We start from the raw sequence: 22862 nt of genomic DNA on the forward strand, positions 1-22862 counted from the left end.
TTGTGTTCCTCTTATTCATTTATATTTGAGACAAATTGGAACTTGAGGCACTTATGTTTTCTATTGTTGTTTTTCTTTTCTCTTAACTTTAATAAATTGCTGTTATTTTTATGTATTGATCTTTTAAATAAATAAATTTGTAATCGTGGGGGAAATCTTTGTCTCAGTCCATCTTTTGTCACCTGTATCAGTAAGGTATCTGTGGATTAACTGTTTTACTGAGGTATTAAAGAGGGTCAGTAGTACCCGAATTTTTCAGTTAAATCTGGGCCTTGCCACAGCCCGGCCACACATGGTTTCAACACTGTGGACTATAGCTGATCTTCTCTCAATGATGAAAACAATTTCATTTATAAGGCATTGTTTGGCAAGTTGCCCTTCAACCTTTACTTCTCTTTAAAGACTCGAAACAACTTGTCATCCCTTGACTTCTCAGATAAATACTGAGCTTGGTAAATCAGCTTGTAGTTTTGCTTTGTTTTTGTTTGTTTTATTTTTTGCACCATACAAATGGAACAAATTACAAGACATATTGAAATTAGAGAGGTTTGTGTCAGTAGGTCATTTCAAATGTATGCCAGATGAAATGATTGTTGTGGAGCTGAATATTTACAGGCTGGATACTGTAATAGGCTGTAATAGCTCACAATTATCTATTACACAAGCTAACAACTACTATGAACCTAGACATCTCAGTCACTGTGGTGTAATATCTCAGACTCTTCAATTAACATAAATACTAACTCAAACCATATGTAGCATCAGCGTCACTAAATGCGCATTACAAACAATAATAATAGATCGTCTGGAGACACATGGTCAGATAACACCGTGCCTACAGCATCGGTACATGCAGCATATTAATATTACTCATATGTAAACAATAATCACGTCACAACGGCTTGCAGTGACAATTTCCGCTAAGTAAACATAAACTTACGTTTCTCTGGGGACACACACGGGAACACAAGTGGTGGATGATGGATAATTGGAAAAATGATATTATTAATTTCAGAGATATCTACTGAAATGAGCATAGTAACCAACTAGCCCGACCCGGGCCGTGTTGTAATACCAACTAGACACACTAGATGCTGTGTGAGTCAGTGTAGCATCTACTCTGTATCAGGACCAGAATTCCAGTCCAGTCATCCCCAGTGATGGACCAGCACCTGCCTTTTCTTCTGCGTCTCGCCTCATCAATCATCAACAACCACATTACAGGAACACCTTGGACTATTATCCCTGCACAGAACAGATATTGTCTATACTGTGATCTTTTGCACATCCTGCTCAGCAGGAGTTTTGTCAACACTGTACATAGTTTTTTTCATTGTTTTATTTTTTTAATATGTGTATCTATGTATATTTACCTTTTTTTATTGTTGTAGTATTTTATATTTTTTATTGTTATTTCCTGTTAATATGTGTATTGGATACTGAGGGATGGACGGTGGGGGGTTCCATGAAGGCATAATCCTAACTGCAGAGGACAGGGTTCGTGTTCAACCTGTGGCCCTTTGCACCATATCATCCTCTCTCTCTCTCTCTCTCTCTCCCTGACTCCCCTGAAAAACTTTTGCTTTGATCTTCAAAAGTCACAGTTGGGCATTGAACAACAAGTGTGCCCCAGCCAGGTTCATCACTTTTAGTGTCCCCTAGAAACACGTCCATTTGTGTTGTGGGAATTTGCAGCTTATGTGTTTATTTGCAGTCAAATTGATGATGATATTCTCTGAATTTGTGGCGCATTTGTTTATTTGCTTGTGCTGGCATGGTGTGGTCAACTCTGTTCTGGGACCCTCGACCCAGTGGAGGTAGTGGGCGATAGGCGAATGGTGGCTAAGCTCACATCTCCCAGCTCTCCCATGCAGGACACTGCATGCACAATTAATTTTCCCCGAATAAACAATGTGAAACAATGTTTAGCTGTAAGGTTGGAGAAGTCCTTGGCTCCAGAAATGTTTTGCAAAACCCTCCAACCGCTGCTTCGCTCTGTCATGTTCCTGAGAATTTCTTTCCCATATTTTCTTGCCACTCAACAACTCCTTCTCTGCAAAGAATTACTGGCCTCCCACTCTTGGCCTGCCATTTATACTCATATTGCAGAAAGTTATTTGGTCCCTTACTAAGTGATAGAGAGATTGTAAAATGTTACTGTTCATCTCTCACAGACACTCCCTATCCCCTTATCTGTGTTCTTCAAACATTTCTTTGGGTTTTGTTTTTTCTCCACCCATCTCCCCTCACTTTATCCTCTTATTTTATTCTTTTACTGTTAACAGTTCCTGCCTATTTAGACTAATGTAAATCTATTCAAAATCTCATCTAGCGAAAAACATCTCAGGAGCGGTGTCCTTTTGCCCCGAGCAGGAGTATTCATACACCACTGGCCGTAATACTGTTACATGTTGGAAGTGCGTTATGTGCTGTGTTTTGTACAGTTCACTGCACACAGCCAGCAGAGGATTGAGGACAAGCCTACATCAGCATCAGAACGAGATCAGAGAGAGAGAGAGAGAGAGAGAGGGGAAATAAATACAGGATTACTGGAGATGTCACATACATGGACAGATAATAGTTTCAGACTCAAAAAAAACTGACACACTGACAAAATATTAAGATGTTTTTGTACTTGACTTTATTATTCATCAATTAAAAATGTTTTTCCACGTGAAACCCTGGAAAAACACATTAAATGACACATTAATAAATACAATAGTTAAAAACAACAGAGGTTAAACATGCATGCATGAATTAGCATCTGTGTGACAGCGATATCTACATGAAGAGAAACCGAGAGAGGAGATGGTTACAACCCGACGGCTGAAAAAGTGAATGATGGCTGTAGGCAGGAGGGATGAAAGAGGTAGAGAGAGTCGGATGACAGAAGGAGGAGGGACAACAGTAGGAGATATGCCTCAGATTATCAACCAGTGTCAGATGCTCTAGAGACAGATAAAGAGGGGGAGTGGACAGGAGCGTGACAGGAGAGAGAGACAGAGACAGAGGTCGTTCATGCAAGTTGGGCTGGGAAGATGACTGATGTGAAAGGCGTATCGTCTGTGGAGGTGCCGGAGGGGAAGTTAATGAAGAAGGTCAGTGGATGTACTTTAAACCCTGCCACTGTTCATCCTACAAACTCAACATGATATTCTGCAGTAACACGGTTCATCTCAGGCCTGGCTGGCATGGACATACTTTCACACTCATTTATTGTTTAATTTCCATTTATTTAAACATTACCAATTTACAGGAATACTATGTCTGCCAGAAAGTAGTCAGTCAAGATTTCCATCAGTTACAATGTTTTTCTGAGGCTGTCATCTTTTTCAATTTCTACCACATAGGGACTTCTCTGAGCTGGTACATTATAAAAGTTATATTAAATGCTAAACATTAGGTGTATGAATGATATTTGACAGTAGCTGTGTGAGTGTCTGCGATTTTAGTCTTACCTTTGCTGCAGCAGCTTCTTTACCCTCAACCTTTTTTTCCAATGCCTTTCTTTCAAGGAATTTTGAGGCATGCAACCTTGATGCATGCAATGAGTTCAATACATTTCAGTTAATTAATTTCAATTCATTCATTTATCAATTCATTCAAAAAATCTGCTGCATGAAGTCATCTTTTACTCAGTTGCTCTTTCTATTGCTGTTTTTTTTCTTTCTCTCTCCATCCATTGTTTTATGTGTGACACCTTTTCTTCACCTCTGCCATATGTTCATCCTGAATTCTCCAGGGTTCCATCAAGAAGAAGATCGAGTCATTGAGGCGATGGAGTTCAGCAAGTATGAAGAGGCCTCCAAAGCCAAAGGCCAAGACCCTAAGTCTGTGCTCCCCTGTGGGCGACCCCGATGATCTGTGGCTGCAAGAAGGAGACAGGAGGAAGCTGCGGCCCATCGTCGACTCCGTCTTTGGGCAGGTAGGATACTGAATTGCTTTCTTTGGGAGTGGAAGTGTGCTTCTAGAAATGAATTGTCTGTGTCTATGTGGCATTGTTAGTGTGTGTTTGGCTGACACACATACTGTACATTATGCTGAAAATGGCATTAACTATTTGGATACTGTCTGACAAATATACATCTAACAATCTCAACTAGACAAAATGCTTGTCAGTAAATTAATGAATGAGTGAATGACCATCCTGAGTCTCTGTTTGAGAGCGTTTCACTGCTGAACTGAATATAAACAGCTATGAGCACATCTGAGGAAATGAGACCTGTGAACAGACCATGGCAAGATATCAAACTCTTGCTTGATTTAAAGGTTCTCTGTGTGGATGCTTTGAAGAGTTTTGTTTTCCATTTGCTCACAAAAGATGCACAAGCATGCATTCAGTGTGACTCATGTTTCCTGCTTCTCCGGAAGAAAGATTAAAAGAAATAATGATGATTATCAGTTTCTCACAGGAAATGAACATTGGTCTTCTGTGCTAAAATCTTGTGCTTTGTGTTTGCAGTATGTTTGAGTTGTTCTTGACAGGCCAAAAGCCTTTTGCAGAGAAAAAGAGACTGTTTATTTAGAAGAAAACTTTACAGGACACCTTTAATTTTTATTTTTATCCAGTTGTTAAGCTCACTTTATGCACGCACTTTATGCATTACACAAATCAAGTGTGCTTTTTAAAGGTCCCATACAAGACTTTCTTTTTTTTAAAGTATATTTCTTTGGGCTTTTGTGCCTTTATTGGACAGGATAGTATAGAGAGACAGGAAACAGGGAGGAAGAGAGAGGGGGAATGACATGCAGTAAAAGGCCGTCCGATGCGGGATTTGAACCGGGGCCGACTGCAGCGAGGACTGTAGCCTCTACATATGGGGCGCCTGCTTAGACCACTGATCACTCGACACCCCAAGAAAGCCTTTCTTGATTATGAATCAGGTCTAGGTGCTATACAAATACTAAGTAAAGGATTAAAACCCTCAATCCATGGAAAAATGCATACAGCCCGTATTCAAAAACTGTTGCTGCTGTACACAAGCTGTCAGGACTTCTGTAAATTTGTGATGTCACAACTACAGTCACCATCCTGCCATCCAGTATAGCCCACCCAGAACCATGATCAGACCTTTTTCGTTGTTGTTGTTGTTGTTGTTGTTGTTACCTTAACTTTATTAACAACACAACATCGAGCTGTAATTTGGTGGATATCAGGAAGCCAACATATCACTGCTCAGCTTTCTCAAGAGTAGTAATATTACAGACCAGTGGCTAAATTTTATTGTAGTCTGAATTTGATTGTCTGTTTGGCTCATTTCAGCACTGACTGACCATTGTCATTTGCATTTACCAGTGAATTATACCAAGCTACAGTGGTAGGCTAAATTAAATTACCTGTGGTTTGCCTCATTATATGTCACTCAGAAAACAGTCAGCCAATCAGGAGAGAGGCTTAGGACCGACACAAAACACCCTGTTCTTGATATAGCTTCAGAAAGAAGCGTGAGAGAGAAGATGTAAAATTATATTGAGATGGTTTTTGGTGCTTAAAACTAAAAATATGTCTTTTTATGGACAATTCAAATAAACATTTCAATTGTAAAATATGAGATTTAGGATTTTCATTTATTAAGCTTTTTTCTTATTAGAAAATGAGAAATTACAGCATCTATGAGACCGCCAAATATGAGAATGTAAGAATGCGACACCCTCAATGCATCAACATCTAAGATTTAGCACAATAAGCTATAAAATGTATATAAAAAATATTCTGTGAAAGCAGTAATGAAGAGAGCCGGTAACCATAGTGTCCTGACAATAGTCCTCTGACCCCATGTGTGATCATGTAGAGCAGAAAATAGCAGGAAGGATTATTTTTTCATTTCATGTCAAGATCATGTGAAGAGCAAGGAGATGAACACATAATTATAATTTAGATTAGAGAGGTCTCAGTATTAGAAATAGGCAATCACCTGAAAGAGTCAAACCACAGGCCAGAGGAAAACTGCACTCAATCTAAACAAAACAGAGAAAGACTGTGTACAAGTCAGAAAGTGAAAGAGTAGGGGAAGTTAATTCTAAATGAGAGTCAGACACAAGGACAAAATTATCATTCTCTAAGTAAATCATTAGAGGTTTCTCATCAGGGCTTTCAGACTGAATTCAGACCCTGACCTATGGCCTTCCATAGGACATGTAAGATTACTTGTTTGTAGGAACATATTGAGTGTGCTCAAAATGCAAATCAGAGCAAGAAACAGATGGGATAACCAGTATAAGAAGCTATTTTCTTTTTTTTCAAAGAATATAAATTTGGATGCAAAGTCAGTATTAAAAGTAGAGGATATGTGTACAGGTGTCTAGGCATGCAGTTGAATAAAATGTCTGAATGTGTGTATTCAGATGGACTGTGAGCTGCAGTCCAGCTTGGCATACAGCAGCCTGAAGGAAACTCCTCTAGCACTCATTGGTCAGGATTTTACATTAGAAAATTTATTTTTGATTTATTTTTGACTGAAAATGTCACTAAAATGCCCCTGTCTCCACATGCAACTGCTAAAATTGTATGAAAAATATAACATTTATATTTTATATATATATAATATTTATATTTTTCCATGTTGATCAGTTAAATATTTATGTTGATCTGTTTTAGATTGTATTGCTCCCATTAAGGCTAGGTCAAGGCGCCATTGAAATCCACCACCTCACCTTGGGTAAATGAGGATACTCACCAACTAAAAAGACAATGTAGAAGAGCAGAACATAGGTGGAAGACAAAATGACAGTTATTGTCTGCATATAATTTATTTATCAAAACAGAGAAACCCAAATATTTTACAAACCTCATAATTACAAAGAAGAATAACTCTTGTAACTTAACTCAAATTCTCTCTATTGTAAATGAGTCTCTGAGACATTGGAAAGGTTGTTGCTAAACAAATACTAGAAATAGTGGAAGCTAATAACATTCTCAACCCATATCAATCTGGTTTTCGCAAGCTGCATAGCACTGAGACTGCCCCGCTGAAAGTCACCAGTGATATTCTTATAAATGCAGATTCTGGCCATCACTCCATTTTAGTATTGTTAGACGTCTGCCGCCTTTGATACCACTGATCATAACATCTTGCTGGATAGGCTAAAGCACCGAGTTGGCATAGTAATCTTTCAGGGTAACCATTGATGATTTTGTCTCATCATCAGCCTGTGATGTTGTGTGGGGTTCCACAAGGCTCCAACCTTGGCCCCATTTTGTTTTCAGCTTGCGTATGCTAGCTTCCCTTTGGTCATATTATTCACCAGTTTAAAATGGTCTCCTACCTTTGTTTTGCAGATGACCCCCAGCTTTGTGTACCATTTAAATCTGACAATGTTCAAAATCAGGATATTCTTCACAATTGATTTACTGCTATCAAAGACCGGATATCATTAAATGTTTTGCAGCTAAATTCAGACCAAACAGAAATATTTGTCATTGACCCAGACCAAGTCTCAAAAAACATTTGGGAACAGCAAGGAATATAAAACCATCTGTGAATCATCACATTAATCACATTTCACATTAAGAAATTGGCTCAGTCTTTTTTCCAGCTCAGATATAGACTATTGCTAAAATCACTGAAGCAGTGCCTAAGGACATTGCCTTTATCTCTTCTTGCTCTACCCATTTTAAAGTGAGTCTCCAATTTCTCATCTGCAATAGGTTCAGAACACCAGGCTTTTGGCAAACACTCAACAAAGAGATCATATCACCCCTATTCTGGGGTGGCTTCCTGTATGTTTCAGAATTCAGTTTAAGATACTCCTCTTCACATTCAAAGCCCACCATGGCATGGCAGCCTTTTATATTTCTGAACACATAACACTGTACTCCTCACAAGGATAACTCAGATCATCTGGCCATTACATTTCCCACTGTCGAGACTCAAAACAAAGGAACACCTGGTTTGCCATTTTAGATCCAAATGTAGCACTTAAAAAAAAAAAAACATTTAGAGACCCACTTGCATAGGCTGGTATTTTTTTTAAAAAAGATTGTTGGTTATTTCTGTTGGTTTTATCTGTCATTTGGTTTTTTTTGGTTATATTGTTTTTTGGGGGTTTTTATGCATTTTTATTACTTATTGTGAAGCACTTTGAAACTGTTGTTTTTAAAAGTGCCATATAAATGAAGTTTTTTTCTGTTTTTGTTTTTTTTATTATGAAATTGGGTACTAAGTAATCATATGCCAAGGTGAGTGGTGCTATGGTAAACTATGGAACACTCAAAGAAAATGGGCAAACTATGATGGTTCAATACAGTTTATTTTATTATCTATATTGACACTAACAGACACACTGTAACAGAGAGACAAAACTATCAGACATATTAACAGAAAACACTATGACAGACAAGACTAACAGGCACACTGTGAAACACATAGAAAAGAATAATAATATAATATTACATAAACAGTACAGATAAGACAGAAGTGTCCAATCTGATCAGCTATTTAGTGGTCCTGGTAGAATAAGAGCAGAAGAGAACATGAGCAAAATTGAAAAAATAGAGACAATAGTACATGTAAAGTGCTTAATATGTTACAGGAATAAGATGATGATGAAATCGGTAACTACATAATATACGTATACCAACCTAATCTCTGTATTTCTTAGAAGAATGTATTTTATTCAATATTGCTCTGTTTTTGGCCAGCTTCTCCATGAATTCCTGGCAGGGTAAGGTGGAAGTTTGTCAGAAAAAATGAACCTATTTCTTGCTGCTTTTCCCATGCATGCAAGCAGTCCACAGGTCTAGTTTAGAATGATTGGGATGTTTTGAGGAAACTCGCTTTACATACTGCTCCCTCTAGATCCATTCCCTGAGCAAAGCTCAGCCAAAGTTCATTCAGCAGATCTTCGAACATTGTTCGCAGGACAACAGGTCATTTTGTGGCACACACATTTTCTTTCATGCTCTTTCTAGAACAGGGAATATGGAAAGCAGATGAACATTACATTGCTGTATCCTTATGTTATGGTATTCCTTGCCAACAAACTCACAAAAGCTCTTTAGTCTTTCTATGCAAATATCTTTGTGAGCAGGTACTCAACATCAAGGGGAACCATATCTGCTCATGCCGTGTTATGAATGATGTGGGCAGGACATCCAAAGCCAATTTCCTCCTGCTGCAAAGCATCTTTAACTTTGGTATGGACATGTGGTTGTACTTAATGTTGTTTTTAACCAGTGCTTATTTTAGGGGAATACAAATCTGACCCTGTAACATTACCATTATTTTTGTTATTGTAGAAGACTAATACTAAGCTAATTACTTGCTAACATTGAGGTTTTAGCAGACTAATGTCAACTATATTACATTCCTTAGATATTCTAATACTATCACGGTACGAAGGGGGACACTTTTCTTAAGCATCAAACTCACACAACCTTTAAACATCTTCTGGACCTCCGTGCCCCAAAACAGCTGGCGCTGGGTTGTCAAAATAACCCGGTTATCTCTCTTTCCACATTTGGATACTTGACTACTATTGTTTTCCACAGCTGTTACAATGGCATTGATCACAGAAATATATGCAAACAGAATCTGCAGCGAAGAGACGGATTCAGCCTGAGCTGCAGTGTTGACTATCATGATGCAGCTTGCCTCCACCTATGTCTTTACTCCTTTTATGTTTATGGTTGGTGTGCCACCTTGTCATAGCAATGTCTGGTTATATACATATACACACACACACACACACACACACACACACACACACACACACACACTCACACTCACACACACACATTTCTCATCACACATTTTTCAAAACTCAAAATTTGTTCACAATCACAAGACACTCATCACTGAATGTCCACAGAAAAGAAAAGGAGGCCCTGCTGTATTTTTTTCTCCTCTGTTGTCTTTTTTTCTCCTCCAGTTGAATAATCTATATACTCAGCAACAGATGAAGTGACTGATGAGGAACTGAAGGAAGGGAGGGCTGGATGTCATCAAGAAATAAAGAGAATGATTGCAACGTACAGGGGGATTAGAGCTTGAACAAGTGAAAGGACACGACTCAAATCAGTTCGATGCACAACATTCATCCTACAGAAAAAAGGATGGCGCACAGATTGCTTTTTAGTCAAATCCAAACTGTGACAAACATACGTTTTTGTCAGATAGAGAACATCAAACTGTAAACGAATGAGTCAGTGACAGAGAGATTTACCAGCTTTCAAGTTAAGACTTATGCTGCACAGTGATCTGCATGCTAATCCACGCTTTATATGTGTTTAATTACTCTGCTTTAGTTCTTACTGTCGCATCCAAACATGGCCCATGAGTCAGTTTGTTCACAGAAACAAGTTAGTTCCTAGTAAGTTTTAATTGCAAACCTGACTTGTTGGATGATACTGGATGGATACTGTCAGTGTTAACTAAATATCTTAACATGTGTGTTAACATTACCATGGTGTCACCTGTTCCATCTTCATCTCCGGTCATTCAGCACCTCTGTCAGATAATGTCAAAAGTTGAACCTGGTTTATCTGTGTTTGCACTCCTGCTGCCTGACTGGCTAAATTAAAATGAATGATGACTGTTTTGTTTCTTGTAGGGCCAAAGTCAGCCTGAATATTGCCTAAGATTTTTTTTTTTCTAAGATTATTTTTTGGGCAGTTTTGCCTTTATTTGACAATTGACAGTGAAGAAGCTGATAGTAACAGAGAGAGGAGTGGGACATTCTCTGGTCCTGCAGAAATGTTATCTTAGTTAAACTGTATTCGTAACAGTGACAAAAAACCTTAAGACAGAAAAGGAAATCTGTTGCTCTGTGATAAGACTATAGTGAGTCTTTAAACTGCTGCTTGCATTTGCACTAGGAGCCTTGTTCCTACCTTGTGAGATTTTCTAAAATCCTCTAGCGCTCTTTGTATTCTAGGAACAAGTGAGTAGGTTGGCTGCCTGCTCTTTGATGAGTCTGGACAGGCTGGTTTCACACATAACAGCTGTTAAACTGTCTGATCAGTTGTATTACAGTGTCTTACCTGATGTTCCCAACAGAGTCAAAGAGAGACAAGGATGATTGTGTGGACAACTGTAATTATTTACAGTTTTGGTTGTTAATATTAGTTGTTCTCCATGTGATTCATTGGTGCCAAAAGGGTACATGAAGAAAACAGTATAAATCATTCTGCCGTCTGAGAAAAGTGTGGCAATCAAAGGCTCTGGAAAACCTTGAATAGACTTGAGATTAAGATTGTCTCAGCACAAATGTAATAGATCCATGAACATATTATAAATCATTCATCATTGATATTCTTCAAGGCTCAGGCGCTTGCATGTCACATGAAGAGATTAAGATTGTGACACAGCCTGCATATGAGTTTAATCTGGAAAACCAGTCCATCCAGTGATTATTCTGTGAGTTTGTCACCATGAACAACACCTTTAGCATGAATCTACACCATTTGTTAAAGTAGATATGGATTTGTGCAGCTATAAACTTGCAGTAATTTATTTTTGGTCATTTGGTGACAGTGGAAATAAGCTGGGAATAAAACACTGACAAATTTTTTTTTTTTAGGTTTTAGGGGCGAAAAACAAGAACACCTATCACTTTTTTTTTCATTGTTGGTTTAATGATAAATGCAAGTGCAGCATGTATGTATTGGGATCTCTTTAGGATCTTACATACAGGACTCAAGACCTGGATTCAGCATTATTACCATTTTTCCTACCGTTCTGTATTTAAATGTAAAGTTTTGATTACATTTAGAACAAATAAGTGTTTCTGCTCTTGTAGAAAGAGCTGACATTCAGAGATGAGGAGGTGTTTATGTTTTTTCACTCATCATGTGACCTGTTGAAGGTGCTTTCTCACAAACATGCGGTAACAGTGGTGATTTCAGCCTAAATCTGTGAGGGGTGGGCCATGTTAGTGGCACAACTCAAACCCATTTTAACTCAGCTGGGTTCAGCTTGATTCACCTGAACTTGATCCACCTGCCTACAACTGATCTAACAGATGTCTTAACGGATATGCTGTATAAATTCTGTTGCCAGAGAGATCAGCTCACGTCCAAGGTCAGAAGGCTTTGTTGGATGTGTACGGATGATACAAAGAAAGACTGAACAGAGGGATGAGCACGTTATATGTCTGTGTGACGTCAAATAGGCTCCATATACTGCACATTAAGAGTTTTATTAATGCACGGGGATTATGGTATTATGGTATGGTATGGACATTGACACTATGTGGCTGAAACTGGTGTATTACCACAAAATGATAACTGCAAAACTGCTGTCATTTTTTTGATTTTGGTTTGTTGAAGTGAAATTCGGCAGAGTTTCATATATAGACCAACCTATTTTCCTCGTATAAACTGATTTACAGCCTCTGTGATAAATTTGTGTTTGTATGTCAGTGTGCATAGGGAAACATGCAAATACACATGGGCGAAACCCATCTCAGCCAAGATGTTTGATGTGACCTTCCCAAAGCAGTTACTGTAGCATGGCATGCAAAAATCTTGAGTTTTGGAATGTGTCCATCATGTTGTTTACTGCCCCGGCACTGGATTTTCGGTTGGCCTATCTTCTATCCTTGTCTTTCAGGCATCTGGTGTGCTTGTTGTTGTCGAGGGATGGAGCATGAATTCTCACCCAAAGGCTCTGTTTTAGGTTTTATAGCTGAAAAGCTTTGTGTTCACACCAGGCTGTTGATTATGGCGGGGTGTCAGAGCTTGTTTTTTTTTCTCTTTTTTATCACTGAACCAAAAAGACATGCTTCCTCTTTCTGTGTGCATGTGGTTTTATGCAAGTGAAGGTGTCTATGTTTTTATGTGTGGCTCTTCACATTTGTGCAAGATGTCCCCACTTAATACCACCTGAAACCATTGCTCCAGTGTGCATGTTTGTGAAATATATGATAGAAAGCAATGGAGGGAAAAAGCCCATTACAGGACTGAGGCTTCCATTTGCTAATCTGGTGGGTGTCCAGCTGGATCAGTGGGCTAAGGCACATGCTATTACATAACTGAGACACTGTGGATACAAATCCTTTGTCCCAAGTCATCTCATCACTCTCTATCCTCTCTACTTAATAGATTCTCCATGGAACTTTAATTTTTTCATCCATAGCGGGGTTACACTGCAGGGTCAGTTGGAGAGTCATGTCTGTGGAGCGGGTAGGGAATCTGTGATTGGGCCATGGGTTGTTGAAATCAGGTTTTCCCACTTAACATCTCATCTCTGTACTCACTGTTACATCTGCTGTATTTAACCTCTCTTTTTCTGCTTCGTGTGACGCACAAACTTTTCAAATGGATCTTAGAATAAAAAGGATGGGCTGGTGTCTTTGATAGTGAAGCATTAGGATGACACCTGGTGGTTGGGCATGTGTATTACAGCTATTGCAATAATCTGAGCGTTGCTTCACTCTGCTTGAGATATATATGCACTACGCTGTGATACTGTGATGGGTAAAGCTTTATTCCTGCATAAGTGCCACCTGGTGGCTTTTTTGTACCTCTTATATAGAGGTTTGTCTATTTATAAATACATATATATACAGTACATATGTATAAATACAGGTATATGCACATACTGTATATGTAAATGTATATGTGGTTATGTATGTATGTATGTATGTATATTTACATATACACACACACACATATATATATATATATATATATATATACCCTGACCCTATACACATGCATATATATATACACACACACAGTATGCATATTAGAGCAAAGTACGAAGTCCATATGCCTGTGAATCAAAGCATGGAAGAAAAGTTTGTTTTGCCTCTTCAGGTGGTGTATTTCTATGTGTAAGTGAAAAATAAAACAAATAAAAGTACATACAGCATCAGAGACAATGAGTGACATCACTATATAGATTTTTGGAAGTGGAATGAGACAAGTTTTAAAATGATCTGTCATTCATTCTCTTCGTGATGTGTATAAAAGTGGAAAGCATTACCCGAGGGGTAACCAGAGTTCAACAGCCCTGAGATCTGGTCTGGAGAGAAGTGGTTTTATATTTGAAGAAGTCATAGGCTACACTGAGGCAGGAAACCTTTATAAATAAAACTGATACAATCAGGGAGTTAAATTAGGCTGGAGTTGCACCCTGCTGGAGCTGAGCTCTGTCTCCTTCAATATTATATCATCATATCACACTTGTGCTTTTTAAAACTCCCAGAAAATGTAATAGCATGGGTCTTGATGAGTATAATTCTCTCAACTACAAAGAGAGAGATTTGAGGTGATTTCTACAACCAAGCTGATGTTAACATGCTCTATAGAGTGTTGCATGGGTGACATATTATTGTTATTATTCTTAAATACTAAGACCATTTCATTTGGGAGTCAGCCAAATATGTTTAATTAGGATGGTTATGAGATTCAGACTAAATGTATTTGCTTAATTAAAATGTATTAAATAAAAATTTTGTATTTTCCACCAGAATTGCACACCAGAATGTAGAGATGTGATTAGATATAAACATGTAATATGTACAAATAAACAGACAGATTGATTAAACTTTTTTAAACTCAGAAAATCTATGATGTCAGTGTTTCTAAAACACTGCCCTGTAACTGATATCAACACAGATAAAAAGAAATATGAAAAAAAATGTCACATTTACTCTCTCCCTTTGCAACCTGTTTCCAATAATTACACAGTTACTTTCTTTGATGTTATACTGTATCATGTCGCTTCCTTTCCATTTCTATCATCCCACTGTTTTTCCCTTGTTTTGTGCATTAATAGGGGCTGACTAATAATAATAAATCTTCTTCTTCTATTCCTCCCACCTCCCATTCCTCCAAAGCCCGTACTCCCATGGCCTGTCAACATAACTCTTCCCCACTAATCTGAAATGCCAGGGATTAAACAGGCAGCCAACTCTCCATCCATAATTCTACCATCCCCTCCCCCTTTCTCTTTCTGTCTCTCTCTTTCTTTCTCTCTCTCTCTCTCTCTCTCTCACACACACACATACCTAGAGTTCTGCCAGACTAGTCATTTGGAGACCATCAGCACGATGTTTGAGTGGCAGAGAGGGGAAGGTGGGTGGGATGGATTAGATTAAGTTGGTCCAAATTCAAGGGATCACCCAGGCAAGAGGGGGTGACAGATAAACAGAAAAAGTGTGTGTGTGTGTGTGTGTGTGTGTGTTTGAGAGAAAGAGAGAGAGAGAGAGAGGCAAAGAGAGATAGAAAGCGAGAGAGGAAATGGTCGAGTCATGCAATCAGAGCCACAGTCTGGCAGCAGCAGGTTGTTTTCAGCCCAGATATGACCCGGTTCTCCCACCCCACCCTGACAATCTCCAGCACCCTGTTGCTGTTCCCTAATATCACACTACACATCTCAAAGCTCATCATGTCAGCCTCCACCAACCTATAGGAGTTAAGGATTTAATGCGACATCATATGCCTACCTTGTCTCTCACTGGACCAATAGGATCTTGGATTATAGCACGTGCACTGAGAGGAGTTGCTTTTGGTAGTAGTGGTGCCAGTGGAATCATTTGCGTTCGCCTCACTGGGTGTGAAAGGCCCATGGGATGCACAGGATGTAGTATGAATTTTGGACTTTTATATGACATTTGAACAGAGAAGGGGAGAGACAAGAGAAGTGTGGTGACAAACGAGGAGGAAAGGGAGAGGGGAAGAGAGAGAGAGGCAGGGTGATGGGAAACATCAACAAGGCTTCTAAAAAGAACAGTAAAAGGAAGAAGGTAAGGATTAATTCAACTGCTTTTAGCTGAGAAAAATAGATTGGTTACACTGTGTTTCAACTGATTAAGATATTGAGGATGATGCCTTGTGGATGTAACTAAACTAGTTTATGAAAGTTAGTTGTACATCTGACAATTTCTAAGTTATGTTTGAGCTGTAAACAACTTCCTGTTGGACAACAATGGATTTTGTTTCCAATAAAATGTATATTTAAAAATTTTACTGCCATAACAGAGAGAAACTAAGGTGTGATTTGCCTGTTTTCTTTGCAGTCAGTGGAATTTAAGTAGTAACTTTATCTCTTTCTTACACCGGCTGGTTCCCCTCCTCTAAGGCAGTGTCCCCCGTAGAACGAAGCAGCGCCCCATTGGCTGCCGCCATGCTGGGCGAACTGGGTGGTGCAGGTGAGGCGGACACAGAGGACGAGGATGGAGGAGGGAGTGAGCAGGAATTTGAGGAGCCCCTGTGCGCTCTGGTTCAGAACTGCAACATGCTGCACAACATAGTGGGGCCTGCTTGTATCTTCCTCAGACAGGGCTTCGCACAGAGCCAGCTTGTATGTATGGCATTCACACACACACATAATATATGTCCACACACTGTACAGAATTATCATAGCCAAAATCTCCCATAAATCTGTTCATCCATCTATTTTAATAGTTTACTGACAGTCTCACTCATCAGTTCAGTATGACATCACAGCGTTCCCCTCCCATCTCCACCAGTGACATTTCACCAGCCCCACCATCCCCGACCTCCATCAGTATACCACCATATCACCAAGTGAACAATTGTAGAAGAAGAGAATGGCCACAGAATATAATTTGTTTCGTACAAAGAAACCTTAAAACACATTGGGTGTGAAAGAAAGAAAGAAAGAAAGAAAGAAAGAAAGAAAGAAAGAAAGAAAGAAAGAAAGAAAGACTTACACATACTGCATGTCCTATAGGAATCCTGAGCTATAAAAAAAGAATAAGTGGTAATATAACAGATTGCACTAAAGTGACAGACTAACTGGTCTCACAATTTGTCCAGTATTATAGACCATAAATTGAACCTTCTAACCGTACTGGAGATATCATGTTCACCTCTTATTTCAGATTAATGCCTTATGCAGAGACAGTAGACGTGTCACAGATCGATAACAGAGTAATTTCCTGACAGTTCAGTCAGCAGCGCTAATTGAAAAGAGCCATTAGGGCGGTGGTGCAGTCACTGTGCTTTAATGAGCTATAGGCTCCTGAGTTTTAGAAGACCTTGAGCTGAGTCTAGAGGAAAAATATAACAACTGTGAATAAACGTGAGAATATTCTTTTATTTATGATATATTTATCATTAAGGCTCTAAATTCATTTGCTGTATTTTGTAATTATCTTTGGTAAATGAATAAATGCAATTCCAATGAAAATAGTCTTCTGATCTTGGTCTATGGGCAGTGTTTTGTTCTTACGCTATTTTTGCATACCGCCTTGGAGAGTTGCACTAGAGAAATATGCTTTTTTTTCTTTCTAAATATGAAGCTACAGCCAGGAGCAGGTTAGCTTAACTTAGCTCAAAGACTGGACACAAGGGGAAACAGCTAGCCTGGCTTTACAGGGGTCATTGTGCTGGACTGGCTGGGTACGGTAAATTCCTTGACAATGCACTGCTTTCCTAATGACAAGAAGACAGAAAATCCAGAAAGTCATTGAAATGGTCGCGCAAATAACCCCCCATAAACCACATTTCATTTTTACACTTTGGTTTTTGTACAGATCAAACAAACCAGATATAGTGAGTTAATTAGTGAGCTTTAAAGCTGCTTGTGGGTGGATATTACTATCTTTCTTAGCTCTTTCTCCCGTTCCCCCTTGACTGTGCTAAGCTAACCATCTCATGTTGGTAGCTTCATACTTTAAGAAGAGACGTAAGAGTGGTATCAGTCTTCTCATGTAACTATGCAAGAAAGCAAATAATAAGCTCACTCATTTGCACAAGCATCAGAAGTGCAAAGCGGTAACAAGTCATGGGACGACAGAGTTAAGAAAAGCAACCTCATGCAAATACTACACCACAGCATGTGGGTAACAGAGTTTGTGTTGATTCCTTTTGATCCCCATTTCTCACACACAGCATGCAAGAGACACTGTGCTTCCATGGCTTGTAAAATGTAGGTACAGACATTAAAGTTCCCCCCAGGTTTCTCACCTTCTACATTCCCATCAACCTTACCTGTCTTTTTTTTGTTAGCACATGTTAGCATGCTAATTCAGTAAACTAAGGTGAGGAACATAGTAAACATACCTGCCAAACATCAGCATGTTAGCATATTTATTGAGAGCAATGTTTGTATTCTGATGGTAGCATTTAGCCTATAGAGTAGAACTCTTTCTAACATCTATCCTGTAATCCAGCAGCACACTTCCTGATATTACTTTAAGTCATGGATCGAGGAAAGCGATGGGGTTCCTTGTATATGAGATGGACAGGCTGAGAGTGAGCCTTGACTGGTTATTAAACCCCTTTGGCAAACGAAAAATAAGCCATAGAGCGAATGCTCCTTTAGGAACACAGCACATATACGTTCTAGTTTGCATTTGTTTGCATTTGTCCCTTGTTTGTTGATGGCATCTGTCTTCCGCTACATGATAGAATTTCAGTTTCTGAAGCGGTCAGTGGTACTTGACATTTGGAAATGAAAGCAGAAAGCTGAAAATAGTAGGAACAACAAGTTAAATTTGTACTCCCCGGACCCTGTGGTTGAACTTGTCTCAACCTGACAGTAAAATATTTTAGCAAACTTGTCGATAGTCTCACCAAAAATAGTATAAGCGTGTTTGCTGTTTGCTGCATGTTCAGCCTGTGCAGGTGTGTTAATGTTCGTTCAATCAAGTGCCGGCCGGACGGCAGCACAGATGCAGATGAAAAAAAAATCAGCATCAGATAGGGAAATGAAAAACCGATGAGCCTCTGCGATTTGCAATACAATTTGCCACTGTAATCTCCCTGACACTGTTCTCTCCCCTGCATTCTCTAATCCAGGTCTGTATTATTCCTGCTGCTGATGTCACAGCCTCGCAGAACACGCCCTGAACAAACTTATCCTGGTATCACCTTTTGTCAGTGCCAACGCACTCTGAAGCCAATTCAGCATCAACTATAAACTGTTTTTTTGGGTGTGGCTGAAAGTGTTACTGTTTAAACTCACTTTTGTCCCACTGGTAAAGTTCAATGGCACAACTCAGGACATGTTAAGCCGTGGTAGCTTTCTTTGTTTTCTTCAGAAATGTACCAACATACAAACCATTTCATCTGCTTTGTTGTATGTGTGTGTGTGTGTGTGTGTGAGTGTGTGTGTACAGATGCGTGCACCTTATTTTGGTGTGTTTGGAAAGGGAGACAGAGGCTGAAGGGAGACTTTGTGTTTTGTCATTGTGCGTCTGCTTTCTTTTTAATAATACATATTGAATGCTTGTTTTGGAGCATATGCTCGGCAGACATTCAAAGCTTCTCCATCAGCAAGAGCAGAATGAGATTGGACATGAGATTGTGTAGCAGATCTACTAAAAAGGTTATTAGGGTCAGTCAGATCAAAAACCAAATAATCCTGTAACAGAATCTCTGCTCAGGCGGATGAACATGGAACAAATGCTTCACAGAAAAAAAAAGGAGAGAAGGACCCACTAAAAGATGAAGCGCTAAAATGTTTCTAGCATTTTTTTTTTTTGTCATTGTGACTGTGTGTGTGTGAAATACACAGTGTGAGATTTTAAGTGTGTGTGTGTGTAACCTGTCCATTTCTCTGTATGTATGTCCTGTCTTCTCTCTGCGCCGCCGCAGGACAGAGATCTACGACCAGAGGAAATGGAAGGTACAGAGATATCAAGAGCTTAATCCAAATCCTCACTCCATCATCGCTCCCCTGTCTTCTTCCTGAACTGCCTTTCCTTTCAAAACCATGTGTTTGACTGAAAACTGTGCTTTACTGCATATGGCGGACAGTAGACTCCCCTGACTTGTCCCTCTCCTTGAATGTCAGCGATGTGAAGCGAGAGAGATTTTCTTTCTTACTCGAACTGTATAAGATCAAAGTGCAGGATTATTTTTCAGCAGAAAAGATTATTCTTAACAGTTTAGGAACAGGCTCATACTTTAACACTCCACATTCACAGCAACCAAATTTGTATTTGATTATGGAATAAATGACTGTGATTTTTTTTTTTTTTGGGTGATTTTAACTCAGTACATTTGTTAAAATAAAGAATCACTAACTAACTAACTAAAAACTTTTATAGAGAGAAACACTGCCAATTTCGAACTGTGACTAAAGCAAATCAAGGGACCTCTTTCAAATAAGGCACCTGTTATACAGTAAAGGGTTTATACGTTGTAACTAATGGTTTTATTGAAGGTTATAGGCCTATTTTTTTACAATGTTTTATAGATCATTGGTTCCTATGGTTGTGAAAAGTCTATTAGCAGGTCTGAAAGAAATACACATAAAAGAATACCCCGCTACACTGATGTAGCGTGGCTCTCCTATAACATGGCTGGACTCATGACTGACAGTTTAAAATACAAAGGATCAAAATTGTTGCATCAGAACCACCAGAGATATTGTGGTTTTTATACCCACAATGCAACTTGACCACTGACAGCTGTCAGAGTTTCAGATGTGTTGCAGAATGTAGCCTTGAGCCATTACAGTCCACGGCAAAGATGAGGTGTATAAAGCTCACTTCTTTTTTATCTCCACACCTCCAGACCTTTTTTTTTCAGAATAAAGAATAAAGTGTGATTCATATCAGTATACACTTAAAACAGCAGTATCTCTCTCTTTCCCTCACTCATTCACTCTTATTCTCCCTGCAGAGCTACGTGAGGCCTTCAAGGAGTTCGACAAAGACAAGGACGGGTTCATCAGCTGTAAGGACCTTGGGGAGTGCATGAGGACTATGGGATACATGCCGACAGAGATGGAACTGATTGAACTCAGCCAGCAGATCTGTAAGTCCTGCAGGAGCACATTACATCAGCACAAACACACACACACACACACACACACACAAAGAGAGAGAGAGAGATTGAGTTGTTGACATAGGGCCCAAAATTTCTGGTTGTCCCCTCCTTTCCCAGCTGTATAAAACTGCTGCCGAAGTTAAATGTGAAATACTGTGCTATTGTTATGTTAGAGGCTTTAAAGTTGTGATGTTACACTCGACCACACACTCACATTCATGAAAGGGAGCTGTACTTTGCATCTTGCTTAAGGGCATCTTGGTGGTAGTCTCTGAGGGAAAAGAGAGTAATTCACTGATCGACATCTGCACTACAGAGGACCTAGAGTAGAGAGCAAATGGTTTTGAATACATTTTTGTGAAATTAATATATTTATATGGACAGTAAAACAATGGATTAAATAAGCTTTTAGTCAATCTGTGACTTTAAAAACTTGAACTTTTAACACAAACAAAATGTCACCAGGTATCATTGGTCTCATCAGTATATGGTATTAGTTATTTAACTGTTGCCAAAGAAACCCTATGTAATGATTTAGATTTAGAATAGACTTAGTCATTAAAGAGGCTAAGCTTCTTCCAGGAATGTGGATGTCACCAGGCAATGTTGTGCAATGTACAGCCTGGTAGTATTTACCTGGTGCTGGTGATATGAGGGCTGGCTGTATTTCCATAATGCAAAACTCTTAGAGCTCTGTCTAGCATCAATGCCCAAACTACAACTCCCATCGGCACTGTGTGTTACAAAAGATCATAATGCATGCTTGTGTACTTATCTCCTTGCCCTGCAGGTGGTGGAAGAGTGGACTTTGAGGATTTCGTGGAACTGATGGGTCCAAAGATGCTCGCTGAGACCGCAGATATGATTGGAGTCAAGGAGCTGAGGGACGCCTTCAGAGAGGTTTACAATATTACAATATTATATAGTACATTTTTTTTGCCTCTGGTGTCCCCTAAGTATCCTCCTTTTCCTCCACTTTCAGCTTTAATGCTTTTCTTTGGCTTTTTTTTTTTTTTTTTACCACATCCACTTTCCCAGTTTGACTCTGATGGCGATGGACAGATCAGTCTCGGGGAGCTTAGAGAAGCCATGAAGAAGCTGATGGGGGAGCAGCTCAACCACCGAGAGATCGACGAGATCCTGCGAGATGTAGACCTCAATGGAGACGGACAGGTGGACTTTGAAGGTGAGTTATTATTAATACTTTAGGTAGGTACGCTGAGAACAGAGGAAGAGGAAATGACGCAAAGGAACAAGGGAAAATGTCTTCAAAGACAGGCACCAGAAATAGTTTTGAGGAGGTAGTAGAGTAAAATATTCCCTAACAATGCAAATACAATGAATGATTATTTTGAGACGTGATAGAAGTTCCTTGAGGATACATGCAGCATCCAAAAATGATAGAAAATAGAGCTCATAGGTGGATGTTTAAGCAAAGCAGAAGAAGAAGAAAGAGGAGACTGCAGAAAGAAAGAATACACTTAAATAACTACAAACCATTTCTTTCTTATATTGTTTCTTTCCACAGAGTTTGTTCGAATGATGTCTCGCTGACTCGTCACTCTGCTGCACTAAACTCGACATGGACCAGACTGCACACTGTTAATGTTCTTGTAATTCTTTTTCATGTACAAAGACTTCTTGGTGTGTGTATGTGTTTTTTCAGTTACCCTAATCATCTCTCAAATATAAAACAATCCCCTCAATGTGTTAGCATTGTGTGACTGTAATAAGTGTTTAACATGTAATGAGAGATTATAGAGGAGATGCTTTAACCAAAATTGGGGTCTTTTTGAAAGTTAATTTAAATTTGAATATATTTGAACTGAGAATCACATCAGCAACACCATATAGTAACACAATATATACTCTATATATATATATATATATATAGAGTATATATATGTATGTGTGTTTGTGTCAGTTCACACAAATTAGAAAGAAAAACACATTTTCTCACATACCTTTCTCACATTACTCCTTGTTAGCACTTAGCCAAACCCTAGCTTGGGCTTTAGTTGCCGTGTCCGAGATTTCTGCCTCAAACTCTGGAGTTAGGTGGCATTTGGTTTGTTGTGGTCATAGCATAAAATATATGTTTAAAATCCTGGTCAAATAAAACCCAAATAATCTGTGTGGCTAGATTTTATTCTTTAATTTTTTCATAATT

The 22862-nt window shown here is 39.0% G+C and overlaps 1 protein-coding gene across 2 annotated transcripts; it reads left to right on the forward strand.

Moving 5' to 3' along the window:
• Window positions 1-2688: 2688 nt before the first annotated feature.
• Window positions 2689-22617, forward strand: LOC111229250 (calcium-binding protein 2-like). Of its 2 annotated transcripts, none has more exons than XM_022755498.1 (7): window positions 2689-3098; window positions 3743-3925; window positions 19514-19544; window positions 20546-20680; window positions 21483-21592; window positions 21731-21878; window positions 22221-22617. In XM_022755498.1, exons 1-7 carry the CDS (start codon window positions 3039-3041, stop codon window positions 22244-22246), a joined length of 693 nt encoding a protein of 230 aa, XP_022611219.1. In that variant the 5' UTR covers window positions 2689-3038; the 3' UTR covers window positions 22247-22617. The 2 variants fall into 2 exon arrangements, with proteins under 2 accessions (XP_022611219.1, XP_022611218.1); XM_022755497.1 differs by lacking the exons at window positions 2689-3098; window positions 3743-3925 and adding exons at window positions 15621-15693; window positions 16029-16250.
• Window positions 22618-22862: the final 245 nt, after the last annotated feature.

Source organism: Seriola dumerili, unplaced genomic scaffold (genome assembly GCF_002260705.1).
Source record: "Seriola dumerili isolate Sdu_G_001 unplaced genomic scaffold, Sdu_1.0 BDQW01000230.1, whole genome shotgun sequence".
Taxonomy (NCBI): domain Eukaryota; kingdom Metazoa; phylum Chordata; class Actinopteri; order Carangiformes; family Carangidae; genus Seriola; species Seriola dumerili.